General features: G+C 44.0%; 1 protein-coding gene across 4 annotated transcripts in view; it reads left to right on the plus strand.

Annotated features, from left to right (window-relative positions):
- ADGRV1 (adhesion G protein-coupled receptor V1) overlaps positions 1 to 23,827 on the plus strand; it is a 412,710-nt gene that overhangs the window by 98,169 nt on the left and 290,714 nt on the right. For 3 of the 4 annotated variants that reach the window (XM_073344461.1, XM_073344462.1, XM_073344464.1), the window contains 8 exons: positions 504 to 683; positions 3,588 to 3,751; positions 4,360 to 4,453; positions 5,823 to 5,855; positions 8,791 to 8,869; positions 10,952 to 11,090; positions 11,618 to 11,759; positions 21,888 to 22,150. In XM_073344461.1, coding sequence (XP_073200562.1) covers positions 504 to 683; positions 3,588 to 3,751; positions 4,360 to 4,453; positions 5,823 to 5,855; positions 8,791 to 8,869; positions 10,952 to 11,090; positions 11,618 to 11,759; positions 21,888 to 22,150 — 1,094 coding nt within the window. The remainder of the gene's footprint in view (positions 1 to 503; positions 684 to 3,587; positions 3,752 to 4,359; positions 4,454 to 5,822; positions 5,856 to 8,790; positions 8,870 to 10,951; positions 11,091 to 11,617; positions 11,760 to 21,887; positions 22,151 to 23,827) is intronic. The other variant, XM_073344463.1, reaches the window with a different exon arrangement.

Raw genomic sequence — 23,827 nt, forward strand, 5'->3', positions numbered from 1 at the left:
AGGAGGGCAGTAGATTCTATTCCTGCCATTCAGATTATGCTGTGGGAGAAGCATCTAGATCTGCATTTTCTCTGCCCATAGTCACTATTAAACAAATATCCATTACTAAAGCCGGGCTAGATTTGCAAAGGAGTTCTTGCTTCAAGGTGCCCCAGCCACGCTGGCAAAACCAAACCTTACCCTGTAATTACCCATCATATGAATGTACATTGGATGATATTCTGTCTTCTCATTTGATATTATCCTTTCATTAGATATAGCTTTATTGTGTTGTATTGTGCTATATTTGCTCTAGAACATGTATGGAGCCACACTGGGCATAGAAACACAATAGATGGTATCATGTTCTCCCTGATTCATTGTACTGGGAATATGATTGACTGCATGGCATGTTGAAGGAAATAGAAATATAAACTGCCATGGCTAATAAAAAAAAAAACAAAAAAACCCCCCACTTCAGCTGCTTAACATTCTGTGTAGTTACTCCATTGACTGTTTTACAGGCGTTTCTTCAATGGGTGCTGCTGTCCTGGATAGCCAAGGTTATGAAGCTGTTTTGACAATAGAGGCCAGTGATGAACCACATGGAGTTTTGAACTTTGCTTCTTCATCCAGGATGGTTTTGATCCAAGAGGCAAACAAAACTATTCAACTTTTCATCAGCAGAGAATTTGGATCTTTAGGTTTGTGTAATTTCTCTAGATACAGAGGTTTTATGTGTCTTCTGCAACATATTCTGTTTGACGAGGAAAAGTCAATGGGAGTCAGATGAATCAAATGTTCATCTCTGTGTCTGCTCTCTTACTTTCAGAATCTTACTTGCAAAAATGTAGTTACAGCCAAAAGTTAAAGAGGACAGTAACCAAATATTCTTGCTTTCAATTTTAGTCAGTCCCCTCCAGAAACTTACCCAAATCCCTTCACCTCTAACTGTCTGCAGGGAAGGACTTCTCCCTGCATAACAGTGCTTCCTTTGTGATCCACAAGTCCCTGCAAAAACCACACACTATTGGAGACCTGGTGGAAGTGGTGGGGAGAATGGGCCTTTAAACTTAGGTCTTCATGAAACTCTGCTAGTTTTAATGTCATTCTCTTCTCCTGCCCCTTTTTGAAGAATTTTACTGCCCAGTATGGTGATGTGTTGGCCCTCCAAGAGATATTTCCTAAAGCTGTTCGGGTGTTTATATGAGATACTTGTGTCCCCATGGCTGTAATTGTTATTATTATTATTATTATTACTACATAATAAGCTGTATTGTGGTAGAACAGACTGGGGCACCATAATGCCAATCACTATACAAATATACAACTAGGCTTGGCAGAATTAATTTTTAAAAATATTTTCAATGGATAATATCAATGTTTATTTTTAAGTTGTTTTTAATTTTTATTGATTTAAAATTTCACAATGGCAGGAAATTGTTGAGGGGTCAGGCAGTGGGGGGGTCATACAATAATTATTTAAGGACCGTAGATGTTGAGATTCAAAAAGTTAGTTTTATAACTGTTAAAACATAAATTGTCAACATCACATGTCAAAATGTACAACATAAATGTCCTTAAATAAATCTCTGATAAGTTCCTAGGAAGCATTGTTCTTACTTTGTCTATCTGTACATTTTTATTATTATGGGTGAAAATATTTTTTTGTCAGTTGTGTGTGTATGAGCAACTCAATGTTTATCAAAAAAGAAAAGGAGTACTTTGTGGCACCTTAGAGACTAACCAATTTATTTGAGCATAAGCTTTCGTGAGCTACAGCTACAGCTCACTTCATCCGATGAAGTGAGCTGTAGCTCACAAAAGCTTATGCTCAAATAAATTGGTTAGTCTCTAAGGTGCCACAAGTACTCCTTTTCTTTTTGCGAATACAGACTAACACAGCTGTTACTCTGAAACCTGTCAATGTTTATCAACATTTACTGATAAAAATCTAATCCTTCCAAGCTTATATATAGTAAATTACTGTTCCTGCCTCAGAGAGCTAATTCTCTAAAGGAGAAGACATAACATTTGGATAGGATGAACAACAAGGAAGGGTTTGGAGAGGTGGGGTAGGAGAGGCAGGGTGAAATAAATGTGGGTGCAATTTTTAGCTAATCAGAAGTAGTAATTATAATTCACCACCTGCTTAACCATTGTGCTATGACACAGCATAGAGAGCAACTGATGTGAAAAATAATTATTGCTTATACACTAGGACAAAATCTCCCTCTTTCTGAGCAGTTGCAGATATCACCTCTACAATATTGCCAACTCCTTCTAGCACAAGAAGTGAAGGAATGAGCCAGAGTCAAATGTCCTTTTAAGTTCATGTAGGTTTCCATCATTTTTTGTTTTCTCATCAAACATAAAATATTGTTAGGGATTATGACTAGTTTTCAAATGATTATTCCTTAATGAATGCAGCTACTTTCCATTTCTCTTTTAGCAGTGGTCCATTTAGGTAAATTTTTGATTGCTCAGTTGTTTTTTGCAGTGGTATGTTATACATTAGATTGTAGCCAGGTGGTAGATGGTCATAACACAAATAGCCACTCAGTCCCACCATCTTCAAATCTCAGGAAATTGGTAGCTTCTTGTTCGAATGGACTAGCTAGTCTGTCACTTATTGATCATAAGTGGTGATACTGCAATTCTGACACTTGGCTTCTGGGGTGGATGCAATTTGCAACACTGTGTTTCAGAATGAATCAAACTTTGTTGCCTTGTATTGACTGAGGGGAAGGGAGTGGGAACAACTAGGAAAAGACATAAGAATTGAATAAAAACAGAACAAAAAAGGGATTAAAAGTTGAAAAAGCAGGGAAAGAATGGAGAAGTAAAAGAAAAGGGGACAGAGAGCTGCAAGAATAAAGTAGAGATAATGTCTGGGATTTTCAAAGATGCACTTTCAATGGTAGTTGGGTACCTAACTCCATTAAGCCCCTGGAAAGGCCCCTATTCTAGAACATGGCATAAGGGATAGAAGGTGTGGGTAGGAAGTGGGTGGTTAGAGGGCTGTGCTCATCCACCATTTTAGTGCAAGGGAAGCTGAACCAGAAAATTTTGGGAACCTCTGTACTAAGGCATTGTGTCCATTTAGTTTTACTGTGTCAAACCCTAAACTTCTTAATTAGATTGTACTCTGCTTTTTGCTAGGAGGAGGGAAAGAAAAATCTCAGCAAAAATACCCACAAAACCACATTTTCTCCCTTTTGCAAAACACTTTTAAATTAGTAGTGTTTAAAAAAAGGTCTTGGAGCCTTTTTTCCTTTGGAAGATGGAAGAAAGATGGTCTTGAGGCTAAGGCACTGGACTGGGACTCGAGATGTGGGTTTTAATTCTGGATTACACTATAGACTTCCTGGTGACCAGTTACAAGTCACTGAGAGCCTGATTCAAAGCACACTGAAACCAATGATGTGGCTCCCGTTGTCTTCAATGGGCTTTGGATCAGGTCATTAATCTGCCTGATGGAGTTGCCCATCTGTAAAATGAGGATAATACTCCCTTCTCCTGCACTTTGTCTGTTTTGTCTATTTGGATTGTAGTTAAATAGGAATTAAAATATAAGAACTTTTTTTGTTTTGTTCCACATTTACTAGGTGTTATCAATGTTACATATGCAACAGTGCCAGGATTGCTCAGAGTAAGGAATCAGACAGAAGGGACCTTGGCTGAACCAGGAGTTGATTACATACCTGTGTCTGGTTGGCTGCTTTTAGGGGAAGGAGAAACATCAGCTTCTATAAATGTTACTATTCTAGAGGTAAATCTTAATCCTCGTCATCAATACATGGTTGTCTTTGACTTCAGTGGGTGCACAATCTGGGTCTTAATTCCCACAACTTCTCCATCATTTCATGCTGTATACTGTTTCATTGTGGCTCGGAAGAAATAATGGAGGATCTTTTTGCCCTAATCTTAAATGTGGAAACCAGAGGGGTACAGTTAATCACAGAGAGTGGCTACAACTAGACATGCATGAATGGAATCAAACTCTCATTAAGCTTCAATTGATACCTAGAATTCAGAATAGTCTTCATTGCCTACAGATATATATGGATTGATTGCTACATACTTTTCTTTTTCAAGCGGGTACTTCTAGTGCTTTTTAAATTCACAATGAAATTTATGTTCAGGAATAGCTTTTTTTGTCACGGTAGTATCTTTTAAACAAAATATAATACTTTATTTGAAACATATTACATGAGGATCAATTTCAGACCTAATAACTGTATTTTAAGAGGGTAGGAATAAATGAATAAAGTCTAATATAATTTAAAATTGTTGGGGCATAAGTTAAGTGTTGTTTTTTGGTTGACTCAAATCTTAAAGGATCATAAAAGGAGAATTTACTGTGCTTTTATTCTGCAGGATGATATACCAGAAGTGCAAGAATTCTTCCTGATTAATTTAACATCTGTTGAAATTGTCATGAATCCTTTGATGTCATTCCCTCCCAGACTGGGTATAACATCTGTATCAGTACCATATTTACTTCACAGTTTATATGAATTGTATATATGTAATAACGCATTGTATTTATATTTATTTATAGTAGTATAATGATTTAAGGCAAGATCATGGCAAGAATAACTGAAAAGGAGGCTTATGCAATCATAAAGCTTACATTTCTTGGGATTCAGGCAAATGGTGGGGTGATTTTAAGGGATGTATATTATCAATTAATCTCAATTTTTAAAAAACCTTTGTCATTTAGTAAAATGTGTCTCATGAGGAAAGTTAATTTGCATCTTGAAATTTGATTCTTGTATTCTAATATGAAAATAGTTTGGACAGTGAGAAAACTTACTGCTGTACATTTCACCAATGAATAATCATTGCCTGACTAACTCAAACGTCTTTTGGTGTCTAATGCAGCATGGTGCCTGTGATGCATTGCACAGGTCAACAGCTGGGATCATTCAAACAGAAGCTGGTGAACAGGGATTATTTCTCAAAAAGTAGCAGTGCCTATTAACAGAATCTCACCAGAGAAAATGGTAGGGCTGTGGTGTGCCTTTTAGGCAAAGCAGGAGAAGTTCCAGTAAGCATTCTACACCAGACAGTCACTGTGCCTCTAGGAGCTTAAAGGGTTGCGGGGGGATCATGGCCATTCATATACAAGGTGCAGTGTGCTCTGCTGACCTCTGCAGATAGGAGTGGGACAGTAGGGCCAGGGGATCTTTGAGAGAATAACACCCATATTAGCACTAACCTTACTCAATCCTTGCATTCCCTGAGCACAAGGATTACCATTGTGTCTGGTCTGTATTAAAGGGTATGCTCCTTATGTCTCCTCCAGAGTTGTGTTCTTATCCTGGTTACTGTTTACTTAGCATCTAAACATATGTGCCAAAATAATACTTTGTGTAACTGGCACATATGTTTGGATGACAGACTTCATAAAGTCTCTTTTTATTACTGTTTTTATTACATTTGGTTTTGAGGATCAACTTCAATGGGGTTTCTTAATCTTTAATAAAAAAAAGGAGGACTTGTGGCACCTTAGAGACTAACAAATTTATTTGAGCATAAACTTTCGTGAGCTACAAAAGCTTGTGCTCAAATAAATCTGTTAGTCTCTAAGGTGCCACAAGTCCTCCTTTTCTTTTTGCGGATACAGACTAACACAGCTGCTACTCTGAAACCTGAAATTAATCTTTTAATGATCTTCATTTATCATCTTGCTTGGTTAGAGTCCTGATCCCATGGCAAAATTGCCATTGATTTCAAAGAGAGCTGGATCAGATCCTTAATGTTAAAGAAATGTGTTTACAGTGTGCTTCTAATAGTTTCTCTTTGACTTCTTTTCCCTTTTCTTTGCATGCCTGTAGAAATGACTGAGTTGATTCATTACAGACTGAAAGGTAAACACAACATCCAGTGCTGATTTGTGCAGGTTGAGCTGTGATTAGTTCACTGATTCTAAACCATAAATACTTACTGCACATTCAAAGAGTAACACATGAGTGAGACAAATTATCTTCCAGAACTATATTCTGTGACAGGCTATTTATTTAGTCTTACCCTGCATTATTAGAGGTACTTGAGCACCTTCTTGACTTACAGTAACTTAGCCCTGATATAGTGGCAATCCTAGGACAAATATTCGACAGGCTTGCAGATGCACACATTATATATAGGGATAAGTTTTAACCCATGATTTTCCCTGTTAACCCTGAATTCTAGACTCTAAATATTATACTAGAATCTTGCTAGTCTACACTTCCCTATCCACACACTTTATAATTTGCACAAAATTATCCAGCAAAGATTTAATAGAGAAGTCAATATTATAAAATCTCATATTACTTAAACTTCATTATGTTGTAAATAAATTGAGGTACTATACAGATGTCAAAATAAGCAATTAAAGAACATTTTGAGATGCATCGTGCTCGCTGTATTGTTCATTTACTTGCTAAATTTCACAATTTAGGAAGTCAAAAAGGGTCAGTGCTAGGAATAGGCTGGAATCCTGGCCTGACAGAAGTGAAAGGCAAAACCCCATTGAAGTCAACGGGACCAGGATTTCACCCACAAAATATTATATTCTAGGCAGTGAAGGTGGAAAGTTGCACAACATTTTTCATTAGCTTCAATTGCTTATAACTTTGCCAAACTTCAAGCATTTGTGCTAAAATGCCCGATGTTGGATGTCTGACTCAGGGTGCATCTTTTGGTTTCAGCAAAATTTCTGAGAATGAAGTTGGGGAAAATTCATTGTTTTTACCTTTTTTAATGTCTGACATTTTCTAGAGAAGCTCTAGTGCCTCCATTCTGTGAAACAGGGACTTGAAATTGGATAGGGGTGTCACCCAGATGTCAGGGATGTTTGTTTTGCTGTTCTTGTTAAAATCCACCAAAATTTTGCCAAGCGATAACACTTAGAAAGTTCTAAGTTCCCACATGCTTAGTAGATGCTTGTTAGAGCAGAGCAGCTAAATTCTCCAAAGATTCCAACTTCACTTTGCTCCATCTTGGGGCTTCAGAGTTGAGCAGGAGTTTATCTGTGATTGCTCCACCTGGCTACAGGGAGATGCTGTGGAGACTGTCTCTCCTGTGCTCTCGGTGCTCCCACTGCTGACTCTCAGGCAGCACAGAAGAAAAGGAGGAAAGAGCCCCATTTAAATGCACAGGGATGAGGACTGGGAAAGGGGAATGAGGACCAGGAACCTGGAGTGGGCAAAAAGGGGCAGGAGCAGAGGGGGATAGGAACAAAGGTAGGAGAAGGGCAAGAGCTGGGAAGAAGGGAAGGGACATGAGAAAAGGCAGGAGCTGGGTGGAGAGGATAAGGGAAAGAGTTGGTAAGGAGAGTCGAGTTGGAGAGTATAGGAGATAGGAACAGAAGGGAACAAGGAGAAACTGGGGGGCACAGGGGCGGAAAGGTCTGCAGCCCCTAGCGTGCACATTCGTACAGAACCTGGAGTTAAACTCATATTCCTCATCCTCAACAAGCTTTTCCTGTCTAGCAAATAACTGTGAATCCCACTGATAATGTGTGTCCCCATCTCCTCTAGTGGCAGGTCTAAGATAACAGTCATCTACTACTCATAGTTACTTAGTCAGCTCAAGTAATAGAGGTCTGTGCCATGGACCTAAAGATCATAACTCTACTGATGAACCATGAGAAGAGTAAATATGGTTCAATAGGATGAAATTTTAGTTTTTTCCAATTTTTTTATTATTATTAAACTTAGGAACTTACATAAACAAAAATATTTAAAAAATTAAGGTTTCAAAATCAAATGCGTATGTGAGGAAATGCCTAAATTCAGGTTGCCTGGCAGTGCTGTGCTCTGAACAAGTAAAGTGCTACATTCTTTGAAAAATTAAACCATAGGATCTCATATTAGGTATCCAAAATGAATGGACACATTTTATATTAATTTCTCTATGCCTCAGTTCCATGTATGTAAAGTGACTATAATAAACTTCCTCATGTCATATGGGTATCATGAAGATAAGTGTATTAATGTTTATGGAGCAAAAGTGTAAGAGTGATGAGCACCATAGAAATTCCCATAAGGAAATTAGTAATGCTGAACTTGGAATGGTTTAAGTAGTGTACAGTAAATAAGGAATGGGACCACACATTGAATGATGGGGGGAGGGATAGTTCAGTGGTTTGAGCATTGGCCTGCTAATCCCAGGGTTGTGAGCTAAACCCTTGAGGGGACCATTTAGGGATCTGGGGCAAAAATTGGGGATTGGTCCTGCTTTGAGCAAGGGGTTGGACTAGTTGACCTCCTGAGGTCCCTTCCAACCCTGATATTCTATCTATGAGGATAAAAGAAAATATTCAATAACAGCTTAGTTGGGTTTACCATTCATTTTGTGCACTAAATGAGGGTAGAGTCTATGGAGAAACTAGCATGTGATCATAATGCATGTGCACCAAGAGACCAAATTAAGATTGCACGGGCAACATTAATTCTGGTATTTCCTAACTTTTCAGTGCTGGTGTTTGGAACCTTAATATTCTTGTAATATTGCTTTTTTTTATTGGTTTGTAATGTTGTGTGTACCTGTGTAAGACAGAGATGTCTAGTAATATGTCACTCTTTGTGTGGAAGATAGTTCTTCATTTCATTTAGTGGAGACAAGCTTTTCTCCGTGCATTAGCAGTTAATCTGCCCACTCTCTTTCCCACTTTGGAGACAAAGTGCTGCGTATTCTGTGTGTAAAGCTTATTGGCACTTGTGTTAAAAACAGATTTTTAATCAAGCCCTAAAAACAGAGTATAAACAGGTTTTCTTCTTTCTTTTGATATTTTTTTAGTCCTTTGTATTTTGTCTTTAGATGCAGAAGGCTTGGCAGCTCAGATTATTATAGATGCTAATGATGGAGTGAGAGGAGTAATTGAATGGCAGAATACCAAGTAAGTCTCATTTTCCATGAAGAGCCTAGTCTGTCATTAGTTGCTTGAGTGCCTATTCGTTCTCCCTTGGAAATCAGTGGCAAAATTCCCACCAATTTCAGTGGAAGCAAGATCAAACCTTTGGTGTGGCAAAGCAGCCTTAAAGTCATCTGAATTGGCAAATGAAGGATTTCTCTTACATTGGGGAATCATCAGGTATTTTGGGGCTTGTGCAGCAGTTCCTTTGCTATCCCTGGTCTTGACCTTAGCTACTCTGCTTTGCACCATGGACCAGTTGGGTGATCAGGTGGCCCCAAGAATGGAGAGAGGGACATAAATGTAGTTCAAGCCAATTTCCCTTTCCCTATCACACTGAATTTCACTGAACATACCTCAGATTTAGCTCAAGATTTGGTGGAGGATGTGTGTGCATTTTTGTATGTATATAAAATATATTTTTTTCTGCTGTAAAGATGAAATTCAGCTCATTGTGGAGGTCTCTGTCTGTCTGTCTATATCTATATATATTTTGGTGCAGCTAATCTCATTTCTGCACCAGCTTGAATAAATGGGGTTTGAGGAATATGATCTTTCTCTCCAAATTGTATTCAGGCTGTTGGGTTCCATCACAACTTGTCAGTCATCATTGTTCCACTCATAAAATCTACTGGACCTCCACACCCCTACATAGGTGTTCCTTTCACTGTATACACGTAAGGAAGGACTGTAACCTTGATCTATGCAGGAAATAGCCCGACTTGATTATGTAAAGAGTTGTCACTTTGGATGGGCTAGCACCAGCAGGAGAGTGAATTTGTGTGGGGGGGTGGAGGGTGAGAAAACCTGGATTTGTGCTGGAAATGGCCCACCTGTTGATCACTTTAGATAAGCTATTACCAGCAGGACAGTGGGGTGGGAGGAGGTATTGTTTCATGATTTCTGTGTGTATATAAAGTCTGCTGCAGTTTCCACGGTAAACATCTGATGAAGTGAGCTGTAGCTCACGAAAGCTCATGCTCAAATAAATTGGTTAGTCTCTAAGGTGCCACAAGTACTCCTTTTCTTTTTGCGAATACAGACTAACACGGCTGTTCCTCTGAAACCTAACATAATCAGTGTAACTGGAGTCAGAGGTCCCATTGCCCTAGAGGGAATGTTACTCACAAGACATCAGTGGAACAAGAAACAAAGAGATAGGCTGGAAGCAAATCATCCACGTTGACAGAGCAGTCCACAGGGTTTAATAAAGTTTCACTTGTTCTACCTAAAATGCATTCAGTTTTGTACTTTGTGAATGAAACAAGAAAACAAGGGGGCCATTTCCCCTCCTACCTCCAATATTCACTTGTCTCATTCAGACCCAGCATTGAGACTGCATCTGTGAGGGAGTGCAGAAACTTCTTTGTAGACACTCTCCCTGCCCCTTGTTCAGGCATTGTGCAGAAGACCCTCCACAATGGGCTGAATTCCACCTTTAATGTAAAAGACAATATAAAAAGTTACATTAGACATAATTAAAGAATAAATCAGTCTTTCTCATTTGAAAATATACTGAGTCATTTCAAAATGTGATTGTAACAATGATCTGACTTTATATTTTGTACCCAAACAACTATGTTAAAAGAATATTCTTAAGGTTGCAATGTCAAGGACTCAAAACTTAGAAAATGCCTGTGCCACCTTAGTTCAGACTCCTTTATGTAATCATTGTGATATTCTTTAGTTATATGATCACACACCATTTGTTTTTTAATATATAGATGGCAGTGGATATATATGTGTACACAGTTCAGAAACAGGCAAATATTGCTCAGTAGAGGATTGCATTAGCAATTTACCAAGAACCTGCGGTATTTGCATTAGCAATTTACCGAGAATTTAGTCACTGCTCTGTTTAATGTAAAGGAGTTGCCCCCAGAGATGACAGATCTCATCTTTGCATCTAATGCATTCTGAAAATGAATGGGTAGGAAGGTGCTGAGTTTTGATCACTGATTTGAATGACTAAGCATTGTGCACTCTGTGTTAAATTTGGTGCTCTCTTCTGATCACTGATGTTGCATACTACCAGTATAAGAGGATTCTTCTTGCTTTTTATTTTAGTTTTGAAATAGATGAAATCCATGGGGGTCTGACATTAGTAGCATACCGTAACAGAGGATCTTCTGGCAATGTGTCTTTGTTTTTCTATGCCCAGAATCTAGAAGCAAAACTGGGACTGGATTTTAATGTGACGCCAAGGGTAAGAAGAAAATGCACAGTACAGTACTATTCATTTCTCAAGTCTCCTTAGTATTGATAATGCAATTATTATTCTCAATTGGCGCAATCATGTAAAGTACTGAACTAGATATTTATCTTAAATTGCATGTTTTCTAAACCAGAAATTATAGGGAAACAGGATTATATCTTTTTTTATAAATCATCAGAATAATTCAAGTTCTGAAATTTTATACTTAGACTTCGTATGTAGCCTTTGTTAGGAAAAAATACATAGTTCATATTTGGAAGCCGTTTTTCTTAACAGGTCCTTTACAATGGGCCCCTTTGAAAAGTTGCTTCAATGAAATGTGCTTATTGCCCTGATTCTGCTGAAGGCCCCTCAATTCCTGTTCTGGCCACATTACAATAGACGCTCAGAATATGGTCCTTTGTTTGCATTTTTCTTCCATTTTTTAAGAATTCTGTAGGCCAAACTTGCAAAATATCACGTACGTGTTCATGTTACATACTTGTTAAGATATAATGTCTTGTATGTTTCACTACCAGATGCTCTCTTTTGCTGATGGAGAAAGGTATAAATACATTGACGTCATGATTTTTGATGATGATATTCCTGAAGGTGATGAGAAATTCCAGTTAATTTTAACAAATCCCTCCTTGGGGCTGGAACTAGGAGAGAACACAACGGGTAAAATAGACTTATTCTTGATACTCTAGGTCTTTGTTATTGTTGTGTTACGGCTGTTTTCATTTCTTTACGCCTGAGGAATCATTGTACTCTTGAAACCATCATTTACCTATTGTGGGTGACTTTACACTTTTGATGACGATTCTGAAACCTGTAATGAAATTTATCTAACTGCTAAGATTTTATTTAAAATGAGTGAACTATAAAGCAAGACTTATGTAGAAATTAAGTTTTATGAGGAACCATGCTGTTTGTACACGTTTGTACAGCATGGTGGTTTTGGTTTTTTGAGATATCTAGAGCTACATTTATGCCTGTCTCATGAGTAACTAATGTGCCTCTTCTCTAAGTGCTGTAAGATGTGATATGTAGGATAAAAGCGTAAAAAAGTATATTCTTTTTTAATCTAATTGGTATAGGCTTGATTCTTTCCCCTTGGCAATTTATAGCTTATTCTGGGTGTGGTCACATAAGCATTACTAATTATGACTAAAGACAGCAGAATCTTGCTTTTCATTACTAGAATTTTTTCCCATGGAAGCTCAATAAATTAAAAGTTTGCAGAATGTGCATAATTTCTTTTGTCTAAATCAATTATAGTTACAGGAACTGTCTTTTGTTAATACAAAATTCTTCTTCGAGTGCTTGTTCATGTCCATTTCACATTAGATGTGCGCATGTTGCATGCACAAGTGTCAGAAACCTTTTCCCTTAGCAGCTCCCGTTGGGCTGGCAGGGCCCCCCCCGACTGGCGCCACTGTACCGTGCATATATACCCCTGCTGCTCAACCCCCTCCAGTTCCTTCTTACCTCTCTCTCTTGTATGAGAGCAGTCCCTTAGCCTTTCTCTTATAGATAGCTGTTATCAGTTAGTTAGCATACACTTTGTTGTGGACACTTAAGCGATTAAGTGCTTGGAAGCTTCCGGCACCCACCCCGGGCCGTGGGGCAAGCCACAGGCCCACAGGTTTAAGGCTTGTGCCACGTGCTGCAAGGCTACGCCAGTTAGTGACCCCCCGTGGCTCATGTCTACGTTGCCTGGGGGAAGAACATCAAACTGAGCTGTGTAAGGTTTGCCAGGCGTTCAAGCCAAGAACAAAGCCAGCTCCAGCTTCCTCAGTGCCTAGTGTTCCAGAGCCGTCGGGAGACCTGGCACCGGCTAAACACCGAAAGCGGTCCGCCCCACAGCGCCAGACTAGGCCCCGACACTGCTCGTCCTCCCCGGTGCGGCCCATGGCGCAGCCCAAAGGAAGGCGCGGACGTTCCCCACAGAGGAGGCCGGCGCCTTCCAAGGCCCCGAGCGCTGATAAGAGCGGGAAGGCTGCTGTACCGGCGCAGGCGCTGGTGGCTCCAGTGCCACGAGTCCCACCGAGCCCAGGCCCAAGTGAGCTCAGTGCGGACGATGGGCTTGAGGACTTAATGGATCAGCCCTCCACGCCTGGCACCTTTGAGGCAGCAAAGGATCTCATTGACCTGTCGGCAACGAGCCCCCTCCCGTACAGGGAGAATCCTCTGGCACCATGCCACGGGTGCCGTCGAGGGGTAAGCTGGCAGTGGGGTGCCTTTCGAGGACACCATCCCGGCACCGCGCCCAGAGTTGGTCCCGGTCGAGCGCCGAGTCTGCGGACTCCCAGTTACCTGCGGCTCAGAAGGAAGTCGCAGTACCGGGAGTGGATCGGTGCGAGAAAGTCACGGACGAGGCACGATCCCCGGCACCGAGTAGAGACTGGCACCAGGAGGAGTTGAGATGGCGCTCGCCGGAGAACTCCCACAGGTGCCGGTCCCGAGAACGCTGGCGCTGGTCCCGGTCCAGATCCCGTTCCCGGGGATATCGGTACCGGTCTCACTCCCGTTCCGTTAGGAGTCGCTCGTCGACCTCCCGTCGGCACAGATTGTCGGCTCCGCTGTGGCCTTCGCTGTCAGCATCGCCACAGTCTGGCGCCGACTCTGGCCGTTACAGTCACTCGCTCCGTGTTCTGGATAGCAAGGACCCTCTGATGGGGTGGCACCCCCAATGGGGGCCGCCAGGTCATTGGCCCTTCTGGACTCCTTGGGCCTATCAACAGCGCCAAGGGGCCCCGTCCAGGGTGAGCTACTCGGTGCAGCAGTCCCGGTCCCCACACTGACGCCTGACGGTGCCGGAAGCCACAGTATCTAGGCCTCCAGCATCCCCCCAGGGTAAACTGGAGAGACCAGTACCGAGTCCGGTGCCATCCCAAGGTCTCCCGCCCTGGCCCGAGCCAAAGGCCCCTCCCGCGGGAGAAGGGGAGCAGGAAGACCAGCCAGAGGGGGCCAAGCAGCTGCTAACCTCCTCGTCATCCCCGGATGAGGCGGTGGCGGAAACAGCGGTGTCCGGCTCTCCACCCATAGACCACAGAGCCCACAAGGAGCTACTGCATAGGGTCGCCCAGAACTTGGGGCTGCAGGCCGAGGAGTCGGTTGAGCAGGAGGACCCTATGGTGGACATTATGAGCCCCGAAGGTCCATCTAGAATAGCGCACCCGCTCATTAAGACCATCCAATCGAATTATAAGACTATATGGCAGATCCTGGCCTCCAGCGCTCCAACAGCCAAGGTGTGGAGCGCAAGTACTTTGCCCCGTCAAAGGGCTATGAATTCCTATTTTTTGCCACCCAAGTCCGTGCTCCCTGGTGGTCTCAGTGGTGAATGAAAAGGAGCACCATGGTCAACAGGCCCCGGCACCTAAGGCCAAGGAGACAAAACGCCTGGACCTTTTTGGCAGAAAGGTGTACTCATCGGGGGGCCTTCAGTTGAGGATTGCTAAGCAGCAGACCATCCTCAAGAGACATAATTTTAACTCCTGGGCAGTGATGGGGAAGTTTAAGGACAACCTCCCGCAAGGTTCCCAACAGGAAACGGCCCTGGTGGACGAGGGCAAGACAGTGGCTAAGGCCTCTCTCCAGACCTCCCTGCGTTTAGCAGACGTGGCAGCCAGAACAATTGCATCAGGGGTGGTCATGAGGCGCTCAGCACGGCTGCAGGAGTCAGGCCTGCCTCCTGAGGTCCAGAGCACACTCCAGGAGCTCCCCTTTGAAGGGTCCAGGCTATTTTCGGACTGGACAGACGCAAGGCTGCATAACCTCAGGGACTCAAGGGCTACATGTAAGTCTCTGGTTATGCACACCCTGGTGACGCAGAGGAAGCCCTTTAAGCCGCAGCCTCCCCCTCAGCGTCAGTACCAGCCTCGTCACAGGCATGAGCCTTACCGTAGGTGAGACAGGGATAACAGGCAATGGCGCAATAATAACAATAATAATGCACCGAGCCAGAATCAAGGTCAGCACAAATCCCAGCTGGGCACTAAGCCAGGCTTTTGAAGATGTGCTTGAGGACAGCGTACCAGACCAGTCACTGGATCCGTCCCCTTGTTTCCTGAACTGCCTGGCTTGTTTCTCCCGTGCATGGTCCAGCATTACATCGGACCTTTGGGTCTTACGCACGGTATGGAATGGGTACTCGCTGCAGTTCTCTTCCCTCCTTCCCTCCCATCCCCCTTCCCCATCCCTGTTCAGGGACCCCTCTCGGTTCGCTCACTGCTACAGGTGGGGGCGGTAGAGGTGGTGCCGCACGGCCTAAGGGGGAAAGGTTCTACTCCCGGTACTTCCTCATCCCCAAGGCCAAAGGGGGCCTTCGTCCCATTTTAGACCTGCGAAAGCTCAACAAGTTCCCGGTCAAGGCCCTGTTCCGCATGGTCTTTCTGGGCACTGTCATCCCTTCCCTGGATCCGGGAGGCTGGTACGCTGCCCTCGACATGAAGGATGCGTACTTTCATATTGCCATCCCCCCAGCTCATCAGCTGTTCCTGCGCTTCACCGTGGGCCAAGAGCATTACCAGTTTGTGGTTCTCTCGTTCGGTCTAGCTGCGCCCCCACGGGTGTTCACAAAATGTATGGCGGTGGTGGAGGCCTTCTTACGGAGGCAGAGGGTCCGGGTTTACCCGTACCTCAACAATTGGCTCCTGACGGGTCGATCCGAAGCAGAAGTGCGGGGACATGTGGAGGTGGCCCTGAGACTGTTCCACGAGCTGGGGCTCCTGGTCAACGTCCCCAAGTCCACTCTTGTGCCCATGCAGAGAGTGGAATTCATAGGGGCAGTCCTGGACATGGTGCAGGCTAGGGCAAGCCTTCCAGTATCCCGATTCCGAGCTATCCAGAAAGTGGTGGCCTCCCTGCGCCAGTTTCCAATGACAACGGCCAGGTGCTGCCTGCAGCTGCTGGGCCACATGGCAGCATTCACACATGTGGTCAGGCATGCCAGACTGAGACTCAGGACACTGCAGGTGTGGCTCGCTCGGGTGTACTGCCGAGGCAAGGACCCCCTGGACTTGGTAATGACAGCCCCAAGGGACGTGCTGGACTCCCTGCGGTGGTGGCAGTCCCAGCCTGTGGTTTGCGAAGGCATCCCCTCTGCCACCCCCTAGCCGGACCTGACGCTGATGATGGTCACGTCAGACCATGGATGCAGGGGCTCACCTGGGGGACCTCAGGACTCAGGGCTTGTGGTCCGGAGCAGAGCGGTTGCTCCATATCAATGTGAAGGAGCTCAGGGTGGTTCGTCTAGCCTGCCAGACCTTTCATGCCACTCTGAGTGGTCGCAGTGTGACAGTTCTGACAGACAAGACTACTGTCATGTTTTATATAAACAAGCAGGGCGGGGCCTGTTCCTCGCTGCTCTGTCACGAGGCTCTCCTCCTCTGGTTGTATAGCCCATGCCATTCTCCTCGAGGCGTCATATCTCCCAGGGGTGCGAAACGAGCTGGTGGACTACCTCAGCAGGTCGTACGGCATGCATGAGTGGACGCTCAGAGTGGACATCGTGCTTTTGCTCTACCACAGGTGGGGGTTTCCCTGGGTAGACCTGTTTGCCACCAGGGTCAATGCCCGGTGCCCGCGATTCTGCTCGTTCCAGGGCCACAGCCCGGGCTCAGTCGCACACGCGTTTGCGATCCCGTGGGGAAGGGCTTGATGTATGTGTTTCCCCCACTGCCCTTGGTACACAAGGTCCTGCTCAAGGTATGCAGGGACAGGGTGGTAGTGTCCTCATCGGCCCAGCCTGGCCCCGCCAGCACTGGTACACAACGCTTCTAGAGCTGTCGGTGGAGGCCCTGGTAGTCCTGCCCCTCACCGGGCCCTCATCACGCAGGATGGTGGGCGGCTTCTCCACCCTGACCTGCAATGACTACACCTGACAGCGTAGAAGCTTTGTGGCTAAATGCCTTGGAGAGCCAGTGCTCCCTTCCTGTGCAGCAGATTCTGCTTGGCAGTAGGAAACCCTCTACCAGGGCTACCTATATGGCCAAGTGGAAAAAGTTCTCCTGTTGGTGTGAGCCCCGACAGGTGCAGCCGTGCCAGGCCCCGGTACAAGCCATTCTCGAGTACCCGCTGCACCTCATGTAGCAGGAGCTGGCCCCGTCCTCACTTAGTGTGAACCTGGCAGCCATCTCTGCCTTCCATCTGGGGTTTTCGGGGGGCTCAATGTTTTCCTACCCAATGGTGGGATGGTTCCTTAAACAATTGGAGAGGATGTTTCCATACTCATGCCCCCCCAGTCCCTTCTTGGAACCTTAACTTGGTCCTCTCTAAACTCATGGGACCCCTGTTTGAGTCCCTCGCTACCTGCTCCCTCCTCCACCTTTCCTGGAAGGTGGCATTTCTGGGGGCCATTACCTCGGCCAGAAGGGTGTCCGAGCTGAGGGCTCTCAATTCTGAGCCACTGTATACAGTGTTTCAAAAGGATAAGGTGCAGCTCCGACCTCACCCCAAGTTCCTCCCTAACGTGACCGCAATTCCATTTGGGCCAGGACATTTGTCTGCCGGTGTTTTTTCCAAAACCCAATACTGACCCGAGTCACCGCAATCTACACACCCTGGATGTCTGTTGAGCACCGGCGTTCTTTTTGGAGCACACCAAACCCTTTCATAAATCTGCGCAGCTGTTCGTGGCCATAGCCGAGAGGATGAAAGGCCGCCCGGTGTCGACGCAGCAGATCTCGTCTTGGACAACAAGCTGCATCCGGGCGTGCTATAAGCTCGCAGGTGTTCTGGCCCTGGTGGTCACGGCCCACTCGACCAGGGCGCAAGTGGCTTCCACGGCTTTCCTGGCACAGGTCCTGATCCAGGAGATCTGCAGAGCAGCCACCTGGTCCTTGGTACACACCTTCACAACCCACTACGCGGTCAATCAGCAGGCCAGAGAGGACGCAGCCATTGGCAGAGTGGTCCTCCAGAGTTGTTCCATGACTCTTACCCTCCTCCAGAGGTAACCTTGTGATTCACCTAATGTGGAATGGATGTGAACAAGCACTCGAAGAAGAAAAACGGTTACTTACCTTCTTGTAACTGTTTTTCTTCGAGATGTGTTGTTCACGTCCATTCCACCACCCAGCCTCCTACCCCTCTGTCAGAGTCGCTGGCAAGAAGGAACTGGAGGGGGTAGGGCAGCAGGGGTATATATACACGGCGCAGTGGCGCCAGTCAGGGGGTCCTGCCGGCCCGACAGGAGCCGCTAAGGGAAAAAGTTTCCGACGCTCATGCACACGATGCACACACACCTAATGGTGTAAGGTAAGAGGGAAAGCGGGATACCAGGAGGAAGCACAGGCAGGAACATCTATGAGGGGAGAGCTCCTGCCTCATACTGAGAATGAGGGGCAATCAGCAGGTTATCTCAAGTGCTTATATACGAATGCACAAAGCCTTGGAAACAAGCAGGGAGAACTGGAGGTCCTGGTGATGTCAAGGAATTGTGACGTGATTGGAATAACAGAGACTTGGTGGGATAACTCACATGACTGGAGTACTGTCATGGATGGTTATAAACTGTTCAGGAAGGACAGGCAGGGCAGAAAAGGTGGGGGAGTAGCACTGTATATAAGGGAGCAGTATGACTGCTCAGAGCTCCGGTACAAAACTGCAGAAAAACCTGAGTGTCTCTGGATTAAGTTTAGAAGTGTGAGCAACAAGAGTGATGTAGTGGTGGGAGTCTGCTATAGAACACCAGACCAGGGGGATGAGGTGGATGAGGCTTTCTTCCGGCAACTTGCCGAAGCTACTAGATCGCACGCCCTGGTTCTCATGGGTGACTTTAATTATCCTGATATCTGCTGGGAGAGCAATACAGCGGTGCATAGACAATCCAGGAAGTTTTTGGAAAGCGTAGGGGACAATTTCCTGGTGCAAAGTGCTAGAGGAGCCAACTAGGGGGGGCGCTTTTCTTGACCTGCTGCTCACAAACCGGGAAGAATTAGTGGGGGAAGCAAAAGTGGATGGGAATCTGGGAGGCAGTGACCATGAGTTGGTTGAGTTCAGGATCCTGACACAGGGAAGAAAGGTAAGCAGCAGGATACGGACCCTGGGCTTCAGGAAAGCAGACTTCGACTCCCTCAGGGAACGGATGGATAGGATCCCCTGGGGGACTAACATGAAGGGGAAAGGAGTCCAGGAGAGCTGGCTGTATTTCAAGGAATCCCTGTTGAGGTTACAGGGACAAACCATCCCGATGAGTCAAAAGAATAGTAAATACGGCAGGTGACCAGCTTGGCTTAACGGTGAAATCCTAGCGGATCTTAAACATAAAAAAGAAGCTTACAAGAAGCAGAAGGTTGGACATATGACCAGGGAAGAGTATAAAAATATTGCTCGGGCATGTAGGAATGAAATTAGGAGGGCCAAATCGCACCTGGAGCTGCAGCTAGCAAGAGATGTCAAGAGTAACAAGAAGGGTTTCTTCAGGTATGTTGGCAACAAGAAGAAAGCCAAGGAAAGTGTGGGCCCCTTACTGAATGAGGGAGGCAACCTAGTGACAGAGGATGTGGAAAAAGCTAATGTACTCAATGCTTTTTTTGCGTCTGTCTTCAGTAACAAGGTCAGCTCCCAGACTGCTGTTCTGGGCATCACAACATAGGGAGTAGATGGCCAGCCCTCTGTGGAGAAAGAGCTGGTTAGGGACTATTTAGAAAAGCTGGATGTGCACAAGTCCATGGGGCCGGACAAGTTGCATCTGAGAGTGCTAAAGGAATTGGCGGCTGTGATTGCAGAGCCATTGGCCATTATCTTTGAAAACTCGTGGCGAACGGGGGAAGTCCCAGATGACTGGAAAAAGGCTAATGTAGTGCCAATCTTTAAAAAAGGGAAGAAGGAGGATCCTGGGAACTACAGGCCAGTCAGCCTCACCTCAGTCCCCGGAAAAATCATGGAGCAGGTCCTCAAAGAATCAATCCTGAAGCACTTAACATGAGTGGAAAGTGATCAGGAACAGTCAGCATGGATTCACCAAGGGAAGGTCATGCCTGACTAATCTAATCGCCTTCTGTGATGAGATTACTGGTTCTGTGGATGAGGGGAAAGCAGTGGATGTATTGTTTCATGACTTGAGCAAAGCTTTTGACACGGTCTCCCACAGTATTCTTGTCAGCAAGTTAAAGAAGTATGGGCTGGATGAATGCACTATAAGGTGGGTAGAAAGTTGGCTAGATTGTCGGGCTCAACGGGTAGTGATCAATGGCTCCATGTCTCGTTGGCGGCCGGTGTCAAATGGAGTGCCCCAGGGGTTGGTCCTGGGGCCGGTTTTGTTCAATATCTTCATAAATTATCTGGAGGATGGTGTGGATTGCACTCTCAGCAAATTTGCAGATGATACTAAACTAGGAGGAGTGGTAGATACGCTGGAGGGCAGGGATAGGATACAGAGGGACCTAGACAAATTGGAGGATTGGGCCAAAAGAAATCTGATGAGGTTCAATAAGGATAAGTGCAGGGTCCTGCACTTAGGAAGGAAGAACCCAATGCACCACTACAGACTAGGGATCGAATGGCCAGTTCTGCTGAAAAGGACCTAGGGGTGACAGTGGATGAGAAGCTGGATATGAGTCAGCAGTGTGCCCTTGTTGCCAAGAAGGCCAATGGCATTTTGGGATGTATAAGTAGGGGCATAGCGAGCAGATCGAGGGACGTGATCGTTCCCCTCTATTCGACATTGGTGAGGCCTCATCTGGAGTACTGTGTCCAGTTTTGGGCCCCACACTACAAGAAGGATGTGGATAAATTGGAGAGAGTCCAGCGAAGGGCAACAAAAATGATTAGGGGTCTGGAACACATGAGTTATGAGGAGAGGCTGAGGGAACTGGGATTGTTTAGTCTGCAGAAGAGAAGAATGAGGGGGGATTTGATAGCTGCTTTCAACTACCTGAGAGGTGGTTCCAGAGAGGATGGTTCTAGACTATTCTCAGTGGTAGAAGAGGACAGGACAAGGAGTAATGGTCTCAAGTTGCAGTGGGGGAGGTTTAGGTTGGATATTAGGAAAAACTTTTTCACTAGGAGGGTGGTGAAACACTGAAATGCATTACCTAGGGAGGTGGTAGAATCTCCTTCCTTAGAAGTTTTTAAGGTCAGGCTTGACAAAGCCCTGGCTGGGATGATTCAATTGGGGATTGGTCCTGCTTTGAGCAGGGGGTTGGACTAGATGACCTCCTGAGGTCCCTTCCAACCCTGATATTCTATGATTAATGTGGAATGGACATGAACAACACATCTCGAAGAACAACAGTTACGAGAAGGTAAGTAACCATTTTTTCATTCTCTCTAAATCTCTTTATGGTATGTGGTATGAATGGAAGAGGTACTTCGCTATATAGTCTCTGCAAGTTTTGATGATACAGAAACTCTCGTGCTCTTATGTAAAGCCTTGGTGCAGCAAGGTATTCAAGCATGTGCCTAAGCATGTGAGCAGTCCCATTGAAGACAATGGGATGGTTTTTTTGCTTAAAGGTGGGCAGAAGTCTATTCATAGTGTAAAGTTAGGCATGCAGTTATTTACTTTGTTGAATTGAAATCTCAGTGAGACTATGGACTTTTTATAGGAAAAAGGGCCACATTCTCCTCATGCATATATATGCAATGATAAAATTAAATATATACATATCATATTAAATTAAGTTAAACTGATATATATATGGAGAATATAGTCTTTTCTGGATAGATATATAAAAAGGCCATATACATATTATTTATTATTATTGTTATTATTAATTTTATTTATGTATTTATTATTACCCTAGTTGTTTTGTGGTAATTAAAAATAATACATTTCCACTATTTCTCTTTCAAAAGCCACAGTTACCATCCTTGCCAGTGATGATGGTCATGGAGTTTTGTCATTCAACAACAGCGATCACTTTTTCCTAAGGGAGCAGTCAGCTCTCCACTTGATGGAAAGTGTTGCTGTACTGAACATTATTAGAGAACCTCCCCAGGGGATATTTGGCACTGTGACTGTTCAATATCTTGTGAGAGAAATAAATTCTTCAGCTGCATCAGTGGATCTGACCCCTTCACAAGGATATATCATACTGGAAGAGGGAGTCAGATTCAAGGTAATATGCAGGTGGTTATTACAATATAAGAGAAGTAGGCATTGTTTCAGCTACCTGGGAAGCATACAGAAATGTCTGCGTTTTATGTTAGACTTTATTTCCTGTTGTATTTTGTTTTATTTCTTGTTATTGTAGGAATGAGATATCAAAGATTGTGAATATGTCAATATGCTATGTGAAAACATAGAGAAAATGAAGTATTCTAATGCTCATTTATATATAGTCATTTAATCCCTTTATTACTTTTGGAATATTTATGCCTTTTGGTAACAGTTCAAATAAATAGCAATATAATGCATAGGATACATTCAGAGAAATTGAGAAACAATTTCCTTGTATATACTTGGCACATGGCTATGTTTCTATTCTGCAATTTGCACCTTAGATAAAATCTACATGAATAATAGAGCTAAAATATAATACAATATTTAATTCTACATAGTAAGAATACTTTAATTGCTCTCAGTTGTACAGAATACATTACTGGAAGTGCAAGAAAATGTGGCAGTAACTAATGTTTCTCAAACAATAAAAATGTAAATTCTGGGTAGGAAGAGGACCTAGTCTCTGGGCGGTAGGGGCTGGGGGTGGGGCGGGGTTGCCTCCACTCAAAAAAAGTCAACCTAGAAAATGGATGATATTGTTGAACTAGTTTTCTATTGATTTTTATTCATTTAGGGTAGAATCCCTGCCCCATTGAAGTCAATGGGTATTTTGCCTTTCCCCTCAATTAAGTGAGGATTTCACCTTTTATTGTCTCAGTGAAACACAATAGGTACTGTACAATAAATACTAAAAACATACTGAGATCAAAATGATTCTTCATAAAAATTCACATGGCCTAAGACATCCAACTGACCAAAACAAAACCTCAAAAGAACAGAAAATAAAACAATGTTCAGCCAAAAGCCTGGCTGATGGAAGAGAAAAAGTCTTGTGGAATCTGAAGTTTTCTACATGGATTCAGTCATGGGGAGCAAGTTTGCAGGATATGTGGATTTTCGAGCTATCCAGGAAATGTTTTTTTCTTCCCACGAAAGATAAAAAAAGGTTGCATTCATCAACATCATTCTAAAGTTTTCAGGTTTTTGTCAAAAACCTGGAAACCCCCAAACTGCAAGTTTTATTGTCTGAAAAAAATTGCTTTTATTTTTAAAATGAGAGCCTGAAAACTATAATAAAAAATGGATATTGGTGAAATTTCTATTCTGATGAAACAGCATTTTGAATGAAATAGTTTGACTAGCTCCAGTGGGGTTTTATTTAATAAAATTGTTACCACTCTTGGACCATTTTCAGGGACTAATGGCGCTTAACTGATGGAGAGCCTGGAATATATGCAATGAAAGACAAAATGCATAAATTAAAACTGCTGTGATAGGACATAGGGAAGTACACAGTATCTTAAATGAGTCCAACACCATGGAGAGCTTTACCACAAGCCCTTTGAATTTCATTTGGAATTGAATTAGTAGTCAGTGTAGCCCAGACATTATGTGGAAACATTAAGTCAACCTACTCAGAAATTGGAGGCTCATAAAACTACACCCCAAATATTGTAGAAATTTTACCTGGAGCAAGCAAAGACATGGATACCTGTGGCAAGGTCTGTATCTGAAAGGTCACAGGCTCCTGGTTAGCTGTAGATACATTGCTGTTATCTGTATAAGCACAAGC

Source organism: Lepidochelys kempii, chromosome 5 (assembly GCF_965140265.1).
Source record: "Lepidochelys kempii isolate rLepKem1 chromosome 5, rLepKem1.hap2, whole genome shotgun sequence".
In the NCBI taxonomy this organism is placed as follows: domain Eukaryota; kingdom Metazoa; phylum Chordata; order Testudines; family Cheloniidae; genus Lepidochelys; species Lepidochelys kempii.